The sequence below is a fragment of the Oxyura jamaicensis genome, chromosome 15 (genome assembly GCF_011077185.1).
Source record: "Oxyura jamaicensis isolate SHBP4307 breed ruddy duck chromosome 15, BPBGC_Ojam_1.0, whole genome shotgun sequence".
Taxonomy (NCBI): domain Eukaryota; kingdom Metazoa; phylum Chordata; class Aves; order Anseriformes; family Anatidae; genus Oxyura; species Oxyura jamaicensis.
Genome location: NC_048907.1, coordinates 61,201 through 74,437, shown reverse-complemented (window position 1 = coordinate 74,437; position 13,237 = coordinate 61,201). Strand labels below are relative to the sequence as shown.

General features: G+C 37.7%; 1 protein-coding gene across 6 annotated transcripts in view; it reads right to left on the bottom strand.

Annotated features, from left to right (window-relative positions):
- Positions 1-2,292: 2,292 nt before the first annotated feature.
- Positions 2,293-13,237, bottom strand: part of KREMEN1 (kringle containing transmembrane protein 1) — a 35,355-nt gene continuing 24,410 nt past the window's right edge. For 3 of the 6 annotated variants that reach the window (XM_035340727.1, XM_035340729.1, XM_035340732.1), the window contains exons 5-9: positions 12,637-12,790; positions 9,336-9,668; positions 8,565-8,723; positions 6,853-6,937; positions 2,293-6,291 (exon numbers count right to left, since the gene is read on the bottom strand). In XM_035340727.1, coding sequence (XP_035196618.1) covers positions 6,129-6,291; positions 6,853-6,937; positions 8,565-8,723; positions 9,336-9,668; positions 12,637-12,790 — 894 coding nt within the window. In that variant the 3' untranslated portion in view covers positions 2,293-6,128. The remainder of the gene's footprint in view (positions 6,292-6,852; positions 6,938-8,564; positions 8,724-9,335; positions 9,669-12,636; positions 12,791-13,237) is intronic. The other 3 variants (XM_035340728.1, XM_035340733.1, XM_035340730.1) reach the window with 3 other exon arrangements.

The following is a 13,237-nucleotide window of genomic DNA, read 5'->3' as shown; positions in this document are numbered from 1 at the left end:
ATGACTAAATAGTTGTTATAAAAATATATTTGTAAGGGGAAGTTCTTTTCGTTGCTGAGGTTTTAAGTATTTAAGGAATAACTGGCAAAATTAGAGTCTATGGGCACCATAAACCTACATGGACACTCCATGTAGGAAAATAAGAGAAGGAGCAGAATATTCTTAATGAGATTCTGTATTATAGAAATACTTGGTGTTTCTGTAATATTATCTCATGTTTGCTTTAGCTATATGGGGTGCATCTGTCATCCTAAGACAGGTGGTTATATTTTGCACAGTAGTGCATTCAGAGCACAGTGCTCAGCATTTATGGGTGTTCTCTATGCCTACAAGCTCTTTACGATCCTTGTGTTAAGAGTATCTTTTAAATATGTCTGTGTTCATACAATTGGAGCCAGCCTGCCCCAAGTCTTTGTTCAGGGAGACACCAGTATACCTGAAATAAGATACCTTATCTGGATATAGAGGTTCTGTGCTTCCACAACTTATTTAGTAAAAAAAGTGTTTCTTTCAGAGTAAAGAATGCATTTCCTTCTTGGGGAATTAAACTGCTGCTTAGAAAAAAAATAAAATATATAAAAGGCAACAACAGTTCCCAGAATAAACAGAGGTTTAGGAGGCATCTGAACCCTAATGGTAAGAAAGGAGAGCAGAGCCATACCCTCTATATAAGAAGAGGCCAATGCTTGTACGACAGCAGCGTTTCAAAACAAAAATAAGAGTTTGAGTCCTGACATGAAAAGGTGAAGCTGGAGACGATTTTGGTACCTGACACTGGTATTTAGACATTTACATAAATGAAGCTGAAGCTTCCTGTGAGCAAATGTAGCATTATTTTGGTCAGAAGGACAAATTACTGAAAGAATAAAGTAATTTTGCAGGAAAATGAAAACAGCATTACCTTTAGCTAGCAACATGACGATGTTACAATTTGTAGAGAAAACCCTGAAATAATTGTTAAAATAAATTCTAACAGTTTGAAAACATCATCTGAAAACTTCAGTATGCTGTTACATCAGAAATAGCTTTTTAAAGCAATAAAATATTTTCCATATGTAATCATCCTCTTCATTTTCAGCTCAAATAGTCTTACAGACCCCCACAGCAAACAATCCACTGGTAAACTACAGTGCTTCTGCCTCTGCTATGCAACGCTCTTCGACACTGTAGCAATGCTAACAACTCATGCAGAAACTCACTGTATTTAATTTTTTATAATTGTTAATTACAGCCATTTGCTGAACACAAGATGACCACATGTAGGCACAGCACATATTTCAGTGGTGAGTCATTTCAAGTTTGATTTGCTCTGTTTTCTTGACAGTCTTATTTGGTTCATGTGATATTCTTTGGATTTACAGTAAATTGTCTTGAGACTGAGATTCAGAATGCCTGATTTTATCCCAAAGCACAAGTGCTCAGTAAAGATGAGAAAATGAGTTGCATTCAATGTATGTGTTGTGGGGATATTGTTATAGAAAAATGAATCTGAAGGCAATTATATTTTTCACTCTCAAGATCTCAAGGTAGTAGAATGATAACTTTGTTCAAAAATGTCTAGAATAATTTTCAGGTGAAACTATCACTGAAGTGTATTTCATCAGAGGATTGTGAAACACTTTTTTGCAGGCTCTTACGTAATAGTTGGACAAGTGTTTGTCAGGAGTTATGTTTTTGTAGTAGATCTTTCCATTAGGCAAAGTAGTGCACTAGAAAATATTTGGCAGTCTTTTCCACTGCCTGAGAACGCTTATTAAGCAGAAGATTGAACTGGAATAGCTAGTCCTGCTCATTTAGTGGCAGTCCAGGTGTCTGCTGATGTGTTGGCCTATACTCATACAGAAAGTAGATTCATTTTCCAGGGCTATCAGTAAAAAAATCTCATATTTATAGTATTGCCAGGGGAGCTTGGAATACAGAGACCGTAATTCTGCAATACCATTGGGTTGTCTGGATGAGCAGTGTTTTTAAAACTCCTCAAAACTGTACTGGCTATAGAAAACTGTCAGAAACATGTCTTAAATAAGATGATGTTGTTAATGCTTGATGGAAAAGCAGATGAAGGTGTTGGATGTTAAAATGGTCATGAGGATATATGCACATGGATTTTCAGAATCTGATGACCAGCCATATACAATTACAATCTAGACATGAGATTCAAAGGAAGACAGTGCATCTTAAGCAATTGTTTCATCAGCACCTATTCTGCTACAAAATTGAGAGTCTGTGTTACTCTACTCTCAGTGCTTTTCTGTCATATACACATCAATAAATTATCTTTGAATTTTACTATGGTTACAATATACAGAATATTTATTTTTTCTCGAAATGTAAACTAACATCTTTTCTTCCTATGAAATGTTAGCAAGATACAAGCATAATATGCTGTATTAAATAATACATTTCCTATACATATATAAATATATATATTACTATGATAACAGATCACACATTTTTAAATTACAGTCTCTATTTTCCCTCCAACATAACAATATTAAGACAAAAGTACATATAAAATCATTTAGTCAACAAACAAACCCATTTTTTTTAAAGTAGATTTTGAATTAGGAAGGCCACCTTTCCAGCTGGTTACCATCCAAAGTCCACATATTCTATAGACTACTGTAAATGACATGCTGCATAAAGAGGCAGTTTCACAAAATGCTACAGTGGCAGTGCCATCCATAAGTACTCACTGCCCCTGCTTTGGTGCACTCCTCTCTTTTTCCTATGGCTTATTCTCCACATAGCTAAGATAGCTCACACTTCTGTGAAACCACCCAATAAGCAAGCTAAGAGAATTTCTCACTGCTAAAAGTAACAGCTGGGAGACAAATGGCTGGAGAGCAGCTCTGCAGGAAAGGATCTGGGGTACTGGTCAACAACAGGCTCGACATGAATCATTAGTGTGCCCTGGCAGCCAAGAGGGCAAACCACACTTTGGGGTGCATTAAACACAGCATAGCCAGCCACTTCTGATGATTCTCCCACTATGATTAGCCTTGGTGCAGCCTCAGCTTGAATACAGTGTACAGTTCAGGTCTCCACAATATAAACAGGATGTTAAGGTCCTTAAAAGCATCCAGAGGAGGACATCAAAGCTGGTAAAAGGGCTGAGAAGAGGCTGAAGATGCCTGGTTGTCTAGTCTGGAGAAAAGAAGGCTGAGAGATCACCTCGTTGCGCTACAAATTCCTGAGCAGGGGAATGGAGAGGGAGGTGTCGCTCTTTGCTCCCTGGTGACCGATGACAGGACATGAGGGAATAGCACACAGCTGTGCCAGAGGAGGCTGAGACTAGACATTAGGAAAAAAATATTTACCATGAAGGTGGTCAAACACTGGAACAGGCTTCCTGGTGAGGTGGTTGATGCCCCATACCTGTCAGTGTTCAGGAAGCACAATGCCCTCAATAATATGCCTTCACTTTTGGTTAGCCTTGAAGTGGTTAGGAAGTTGGACTAGATGATCTCTGAAGGTCCCTTCCAAATGAACTACTCTAGTCTAACTGAGTGAAGAAACAATGGTAATTTTTAACCTGATCAGTTTATTGTACTACTACATAGCCAGGCATACCACGCACAACAAAGTGTGGAAGGGGGCAGGGGCTGGAATGTGTGAGAAGCAACTCCTCATGATGGTATTGTTGTCAAAACAGTTGCCTTTGAAGTTGTGGCCAATACATTTGCAGCCCGTCTGTCCTGTTGAGAGAACTAGTTTGGAGTCTGGAAGGCCATTCAGATAAAATTCCAGAGAAATTCCCATTCTGCAGCTATTTTCAATTTGTTGAAGTAAGTGCTGTGAACACGAACGTGATGACATTCAGAGCTGTGTGCATCATCCAGCTGTCAGTGCTCAGCTGCTAATGTCATAGGGGCATGCATCGCTGTGTGCTGAATCATGTGGGATTACAGCAGTTGTGCGTGTCAGTCTTTTCTTCTACCTCTACCAAAGCCTTATAGCAAACATCATAAAGTGCTGTATTAATGTGTATGGCATATGTTGGCCATATATCACAATACCACTGAAGTGTCTGTGCTACGATTACAAGTGACTATACCAACTTTAGAAAAAAAATACACTTCAGAGATCTGCCTGTTTTTTATGGTTTCAGGCACAACAGTAACAAGTGCTACAAGGACCCTCTTGGTGTATTTCTATCTATTACTGTTTCCTAGTAGTAGAGGTATCTAGAACTGGGCAATCTGAAAGACTTCGGGGAACATAATTTCCTTGACACTTTTGTCAGTGCATTTTCCAATGTACTGTGCAATACCAAAAGCTTAGTCTTTTTTATTGTTGTCATGACCAGTTGATCTGCTATAACTGCTATTTTTCTGACTCTTGTGTATGGAAATAAGATAAACATTCCCTAAGAAAGGCACATGAAATATTTAATTATGTAAAAACTAGCTGAGGAACTGATACAAAAAATCTCAGTTTCTAGATTCTCTAAATGTTGCACTGAGTAAATTAATTCAGTTCAGGTAAAAGACTAGATGTAGAAATGGCAAGTAAGGCACAATATTTCACTGTTCCATCTAAAAGATGCCCTATTTTTTGAAGTAAAACTATAGACCCCATGAATAGAGGGGCTTTAGATTTTAAAAACAGAATGGCAAATAGTATAATGAATGCAAATTCCGTGTCAATTATCTTTTCTTCATTATCTTTTGCAGATGCATTGAGCAGTTCTCAGATCACAGGTCTGGTATATAGAGTATTGGTATGCTTAAACTTATATTTAGTCCTTTTGTTCTAACTGGAACTACTGTACTTTAATGTCTCTCTAAAATAGTTTAAGGAACTGCTCACTAATGCAAACTTTTCCAGTCTACCTATCTGGCCTGTGTTGTCAGTTTTTCCTAAGTATCTTGCTGAGCTGGACTTGGAGCTGAAAGACTCACTGTTGATCCCCAGTGGTGGGATGAGAAGTCTGAGCAATTTAGGTAGACAGGTATTCTACTAAAGAGAAAAAATAGTTAATGCTGTCTGTTACAACCAATTAGAAATTATCTCACAGATCAGATCCCCACTGATCTTTTAGTTCTTCTATATTTAGTCTTAAAAATGCAGTGCCGTTTTAATTTTGCAGGCAGGGAAACACTTTCTTTGCACAGTTAGGTTATCAAGGCAACTGTTGTGTATGTTTTCCGATGCACAGCCTGGCATAGGTGCTGACAGAAGAATACAATTCTGTAAATATTCAAGGCTGCTGGGATTAATACCTTTAACCTTGGAGTGAGAACTGGTGTTAGCCTCACTATCTAAAAATTTAGTTGATGTGTAATTTCCTTGAACAATCCTTTAAGAAGTCCTAACCTCACATCCAAAGTTAATGCAGGACTTCACACTGGCACATGATAGTTTTTGAAAGGAACACTCTATGAGCAAAATTGTCATAACCAGTGGTGAATCTGACTGCTCACACATATGTGTTTATAAGTGTCATGCACACCTTGACCCAGTGAGAATTAGTCCAATGACACATTTGCAGCTGAAGCTCCACTGAGAGTGTGCCTCCTGAATTTGATTTGATTTTTGTTTGTATATCTCTGCTTGTAGAAACAGAAAAATCTAGAAATAGAGCACTGGCAACCAGGCTTTTACTCCCCATTTACTGTATAGCGCCATTTAGAGATGTTTACATTAAAGCCAAATAAGCTCTGGCTTCTGTGGCAGCTGAACAGGTTATCGGTATCTACCTCTGTCTTCATCCTTGAGAATAAAGAGGCTAAAATAGCCTAAAATGGCCTGATATAATACAGTGACACAGGAAGACAAAAAGTCCTCAACCTGCAGATACTCATTCAATTACTTTTGGCAGGGTTGTGAGAGATATTTTGAATTTTACAGGTTTTCACTTGTATTTTAAGTGCACTGGTTTAAAGACAGCAGTTAACAGTACTGCAGGTTTGATGAGCACCAAATATTTCAAAATTATTGCATCAGTTAAATCCATCATCACTAGTATACACAAGAAAACAGCAGATCAAGCAAAGTCTTTCAAAGGCCTTTGGAAATGGACTTCTTGGAAGACAAGTATGAGTTTGGGAAGAAAAAAATAAAAAGGATTATTCCTAAATCACCTGGATTTTAAGAAGATTGGTTCCTGTAAAATAAAAGACACTTCAGTTTCCTACTAGTGGATTGCAATCATCTTGTTGACTTCGAAGCTTCTTCTTGAAGATGGATATTGATGTGGATGGCTGGTAAAATATACTCCAGATCTCACCAGCAGCAGTAACCTCACTGGAATCCTCCATTTCATTTGCAGATGGTATTTGATGGGATCTAAGAAACAAGAGTTAGTTCACAGTAAGTATTAAGATGCACAGGAAACTGCTATTATTAGTAGGTTTGCATTACTGCTGCACTGATAATGCTAACAAGTTCCTCTGTATCTGTGACCATATTTTTCTTTTCTGTGTGGTACACACTTACATAGGTTTTTGAAGGATTTGTCGGTTGCTTTTTGGACCTAATGATACATAAGGCATACTGTTGCTATAATAGTTGCTACCCTAATGAAAGCAATTAAATTAATGTCTGTACATATTCTATTACTAATTACTATTAATTCATGTCCTTGTATATTTAAGTTAGCTTGTGGTGTGTAAATCCAACACTTAACATTTATGATTTGTTCAAAACTCACCGATCATTTCAGTCAATGAGTAAATAGATGCTACCCTAGCAAACAGGGGAGTTTTTTTTAAAAAATGTGTTTAATCAGTATCCTGCTGAGGATGCAAATATGTAACATATAACTTGATTTTAAATATGACTAGTTTCACAGTATCATAATGCAGAGAAATTAAGTGTACCAGAATTGGTACAGAGCTTCATACTTACTTCATGGTAATGTGGAGAAATATCTTTGCCAATATGGCTGTAACACTTAGGATAAGCAGCGCCATGAGACTATATATTGTCCAGTCTGAAAAAGAAAAATGAAAACAAAAAGCAGGAGAGAGGAGAGAGGAGGAGAAGGAGAGGGAATGAAAACGAGAGAGGATGGAGAGGAGAGGAGAGGAGAGGAGAGGAGAGGAGAGGAGAGGAGAGGAGAGGAGAGGAGAGGAGAGGAGAGGAGAACTCTCAGTGCATTCATTTACTTACAATTTTTAAAGTAGGTATACTGCAGAAAAGAAACACATAGCCTTTGTATGCTTTATTCAAAGCTGTAATTTGAAGACACGTTAAGTCTTTAGGAAACAACTGGCAGAAACTGTGTAACTCAGTCTGGAGTGTTTTTCCCATGGAGGACTACTCCCTGTAAAAAATCAAAACTGCAAAAATCCAAAGCATATACCAATAAAATTTTCTAATGTATATATGAAAATAAACAAAATTCACTCAGAGGAAATATTAAAAAGCAGACTAAGGAATATACTAGAATATATGCTGCCAGTAGTAACTCTAATGTTTGTAAGCAGGTGGCCTAGTTTTATATCAGTAATTATGAAAGTAATCACTTTACTTTTTCCTTTCTAGAGTCTACTGAGACAGTTGATCAGTATTTGTGCTCTCCTATTTTATTACCTTATGCTGAAGGCTCTTGGGCATTGTATTTTGCATCCCAGTTTAGTTTTCTTTTTTTGGTACCATCAGGCCAAGCAGGACTTGAATAGCTTGACACAGTGTAACATCTGAACTACTTAAAAGACTGAGATTGGAGGGGAACAAATTTTTAAATTATTAGATCACTTGTTCATTCTGACACCCATAGTTTCCAACCCATGCTGCATGCAGGAATGCCAAGAGTTACACTTACATCAGTATATAATTTGTCTAATTTGGCTATATGCAGCTAATGTGCAGTCACATTTTTAGACTTTAGGAATGAAGCTTCAGGATTACAGAACTATTAGAATGTGCATAGAGAGACCAAAGTCTAACTCCATCAATATGTAAAAGCAGGTGCCCAAGGTATTTTAAAGATAAATGAGACCAATAATGATATTCCGGTCTTCAGTTATTTGCAACTTAACAATCTCCTGAATGAAGGGATGTCTTGGAAAATGAGTTCAAGACACGTAACAGTTCTCAGTGACATCTCTTGAAAGATGAACCTGCTTCACTTTTGCCTAGCCCTCTCTGTAGTTTTGCTCTGGCATTTGTGAATTGGGATAACTGGGCTGCAAGTAGCATTCAGGCTAATTCCTGACTCTGCAAACACTTGACTTTTTTTTTTTCTGCACCTTTTGCCATCCCTACAGTATGCCCTGGTCACTAAAACCGTTTCTAATAAGGAGGCTGCTTTCACTTGCCATTTGGTTTTACTACTTATACAACGTAAGTAACAAATCAAAGTAAATAAATATCTTTCTGATATGCTTTCATTCTCAAAGACTAATTTTCACATTTCTAAATGATTTATGCTGAGAAGTTAGTTTTGAAAAGCAATGAGATCAGCACAATTAGTGATAATTAGACTACATGAAAACTCTTCAGGCATCTATTAGTAAGAGGCACAGTGGATCAGAGAAAATGGGGGAGGAGGCAAAGGTGATAACGATTGTGCCAAAACAAAATTTTCCTGTTTTCACATTTCCTTGTAATATTACCAGGCATGGAGCTACTAGGATGACTTGGGCTGGTTGTGATGACATAAAGTATCTTTGATGACCGAGCTGCATTGATACTGAGATTTGTATGTTCATGTATCTTCTCTGAAAGGGTCTGATTCATTGTAATCTTGTTTTGATGCACACTGTCCTTCACAGCTGAAAACAAAACAGTGTGATTATATAAACAGCTTTTTAACAGATGTAGTTGGGCATTACTTTGTGCTTGTAAACAGGCATATGCTTCCCTCTGGTTTACTTAGAGAACTCCAATAATCATATTATGTCTGATGCCAGAAAAATTGTGTGCTTCACCAAGCTGGGGTTCTCAGTTTTTTTCTGGAAGTTAATTGTTCATTGTAAGAGTAGGTACAACTCAAGGACTGACATGTTTTCTCCTGATCTCCTGAGGACTTTATAGCTGAGTAGATTATTGGAAATAGCTGAGATGAACTAAAGATGCAGATGGACTACCATTTTTTCCCCAGCTTCTTTTCCATTTTCCAACCTGTTTTGACAGGCAGGTATGTGTAGGATTGACTTTTTGAAAATGTAAAATTTGGTATTTATGACACAGATAACTGGAGTATTCCAAACTGAGAGAAATTTTAGCAGAAGCTTTTACTTACTGAACAGTGGCAACAAGATGGATTAAAAATTTGTGCACGCGAGGTTTAAATTTATTTATTTTGTCACTTCAGAAATCTCCTGTGCAAATTACATGCTTTAATAACATATTGAACTGTAGAAAGAGCAAAGTTAGCTTCTTACCTCTATACCTGATAGCAAATCCTTGGGCTTGATTGATTTCATCTGAGAAAAAATATAAAATAACAAAATCCAAAGAGATGTTGAATGTGTGGGGAGGACGGTTCTTGCCATTAAAACGAGCTAGAACATTATAGGTATAGCCATCCAGTAATTCCACCATATCTGTAGCATCTTTGATTTCAAAAAGGACAAAGCTGAAGTGGATTTGAGATGCTCCTGGGACTTGTATGGTCCAGTAACATCCTCTGCCTGTGCCATATGTGTCAGGAAAATCTGGAGAATAGATCACAGCTGTAGCAGAAGTGTAATTCCCTCCACAGGCACCAATAAGGGCTGTGAAGAACAAAGAGGAGAGGAAGAAAAATTTAAAAAGAGAAACTAGTGCAGGTTATACATTACTTATGCACAACTTCAGTACTCTTATAAGATTCTAAAACTTGTGACTTTACGGAACATACTTGCTACCCCAAAAAAGATGGCTCTCAGACTCACATTATTGCTTGGGATACATTCATTCTGGCTCCTTACTCTGAGACCTAAGTATCAATCTGGAACATTGCAACTATCCTTTGTCCTTGTATGGTCCTTTTCCCACACCCCTACAGGACTGGGATCAAAGCTAAATCACTGATTCAGGGACTTCCCCATTTCTATCAGACAGATAGGTAGATTAGTAACTCTCACTGTTGACTCATTTAAATCCTTCCCAGCTTTAATGAAAAAAAAAAAATCTTCACAGGATAGCTGAGGTTGGACAGGGCCTCTGGAGACTAGTTCAATTCCCCTGTTCAAAAGAGGGTCAAAGGAGAGCACTGTAAAGAAGATTTTCTTTATGTTTACTTGAAATTTCCTATATTTCAGTTTGTGCCCATTGCCTTGTCTATTCACTAGATACCACTTAGAAGAGTGTGGCTTCATCTTTACACCTTCCCATCAGGTATTTATACACATTAACTCCCACCCCAAGCCTTCAAACCTTTTTTTCTCAAGACCAAATGATCTCCTCATATGAATGATTCTCTAATTCCTTAATCATCTCTTTGACCTTTTATATGTATTTTTAAGCATTCTCTCTCATGACCTTGTCTATCTAAAGTTTGGCCATACCTTCACTAAGTAACATGAACAAGTGCCTGTTATGAAGTCTAAGGAAAAATCTTTTAGATTTGTTGCTACATTATCTTGAAGAGTCAAACAAGTATGTACCCAGTGACTTTTTATATTCCTCAACAACTCTCCAGATTCCCAGTGCAAACTTATTCATCAGTGAATCTAGAGAAACTCTAATGCCAACCGACTTGATGCATATATGCATGCACATATCTTTTTATATATGTAGTATGTCAGTACAAATGTGTATATATTGTGTATTTAATGGATATATATATATAATATATATTACATAATAATTTATTTCATGACCAAATTGTTTGGATCAGGCCATATCATAGCCTGAAGTTCTGAAGGATCAGAATAGAGTTCCCTCTGAAAGCCTAATTAAAGCCCTGTAATAGTGGCCTGTAAGAAGGGAAATATAGGAACTGAAGTGTTTTGATGTGTCTCAGTTTTCACAGGCCTCTGAGAAAGAGTTTTGATAAATACAAATTAAAAGGGAGCTGGGAGAATGAGCAAAAGTAGAACGTATGCCAGAAAATAAAGTGAAAACACTTCACTTTTTTTCTGGAGCAAGGCCTGGTCATAACAATAAACCTCACACTTCAGTGCTGCACTATGAAAGACCCCATAGAGATGGTGAAAGAATATGAAAGAAGAATTGAAAGAATGTGAAAGATCCCATAGAGCTACAAAGCCCCATAGAGAATCTGTGTTTGGCACTTACTCCAAGCTAACAGAGCTGGTAATTTAATTGAGTAGATAGAATTGCTTGAATAGATTGAATTGATAGAATTGAAATTTGACAATGAGATATCATTTACAAATAGCTTATAGACATAGTTATATTTGGCTGTGCTGTTTGTAACGACTGTATCAGAAGGGATTCTTCAAACCAGCAATATTAACTATGAATGCTAATGACTAATGCTTCACAAAGCACAGCATTCCCCATATAGAATGAAAATGCTTTCCCTCTCTCGTTCATTCTGGTTCATACCAGAAAATATATAACTGGTTCATACCAGTTCATTCATTTCTGGTTCATACCAGAAAAGACAGTGCAGGTGCTCAGGGTAACACCTTGCTGAGCCCTTGGCCATTCCAGAGAAGAAAAAAACTATGAATGATACCTCTAACCGTGACAAATTTGGGAGGCCAAGAGCAGAAGGAAACAAAGGATATAGCAGTATGACCCTACGTGCTACTACAATATTGAAAGCAATATACAACTCCAATACTTCTTTTCATATCTAGGGGAGAAGTTGGAAGTGAGGGAGTAGAATGACTAATTCCTGCTCTAAGTGAAACATCTTTCTGTCGTGGTAGATGGAAACCAGAGTTTTAGAGTGAGGAGGTGCTAAGTTGTGTATTCAGAGGCTGGAAAATCATGCTGCTTTTAGTTACAGAAAACTTATAACTCGACTTTAAAGGTAGCTAGAGGTAGCTAACACCAAAGGCAGTTGAGATCTGAGAAGCCGTGATATATCAGTACATACTGTGGACTGTTCTAGTACCCCCAACTAAACCGGAAGCCTGTAGAGTAGCCAGACAACCAAGTCCTCATACTGTCAACCAGTTACATTATACAGCTGGTGCTGGTATGTTTATTGAAAAGTGTAGTAGAAAGGAGGATTTCATAATATAAAAAATGATGAAATCAGTGATGATCATAACAGCAACCTAACTTGTTTGTACCTTTGCTGTACACACCTCCCAGTTTCAATTGTATTATGCTGCTTTGTATTATGTAACAGGGTTATAGCAAGTCTTGTCTGGAAAGGAAAATCAAAGTGTTTTCATAAAAATAAGTTGATATTGATGGAAATTTTATTTGAGGTGTGTCACTTGATTACCTATCTGCTCTCTGGTAAGATCAGTTCTGAAGAAGCCTTGTTGTGACACACTGTTTGTGAGAGCTGAGTCAGCACCACTTCTGGGGAAGTAAGACACACTGGACCATGAGTCAGTTGCCTGAGCAAGCATCATTTCTCGGAAGATCTATTTCACATTATTAATAGAAGTGAATTTTATATGTAAGTGGAAAGTGGCTTTATTTTACATTGAATTTAGGTGCTTTGCTGTTTTCTGTACAACAGTTCTCATTGCCTTTAAGCCCTTTCCCCTCATTTGTTCAGCATTTGAAGCCTCTCCTTTGGGAAAAAAAACAGCCTGTTTCAATACTTACTGTCAAAAAGAATGACTCTGCCATCCCCACCACAAGGCTGAGTATGGTCTCCAAAGCAAACACTGTTGCATTCCGTACTGGCTGCCTCCCCGTATCTCCAGTAGTCAGGATTATTTCCACAGAAACAGGCATAACCTGATTCCATGCCTGCAAACTTTGACAACAAAGATGCATAAGGAAGGGAGGGATATTTAAAGGAGCAACACCAGGAGGTTGTATGAGCAAGAAAGCTGGCAGCAGATTATGTATGCTTTGGAGAAGTATAAGTCAGCAGTCAGAGGTCCCATCACAAACTGTATTTGTTTGATCTGTTAGGATCCTACTTAAAACTAAAAAGAAAGCTGGAATGGAGCACAACTAAGGCACCCTGTCAATCACAACTGCATAAGCAAACATACTTTCTTCTGGTATCCAAGTTATTATTAATTGGTTGCTTGCCCAAATTGCTCTGGATGCAGACAGAGAGCTAGGTCTCATGGAGTGGGAGTGAAACATTAGACCATTTGAACATTTAAAAAAGAAAGAAAAGGAAGAAAAGGAAGAAGGAAGGAAGGAAGGAAGGAAGGAAGGAAGGAAGGAAGGAAGGAAGGAAGGAAGGAAG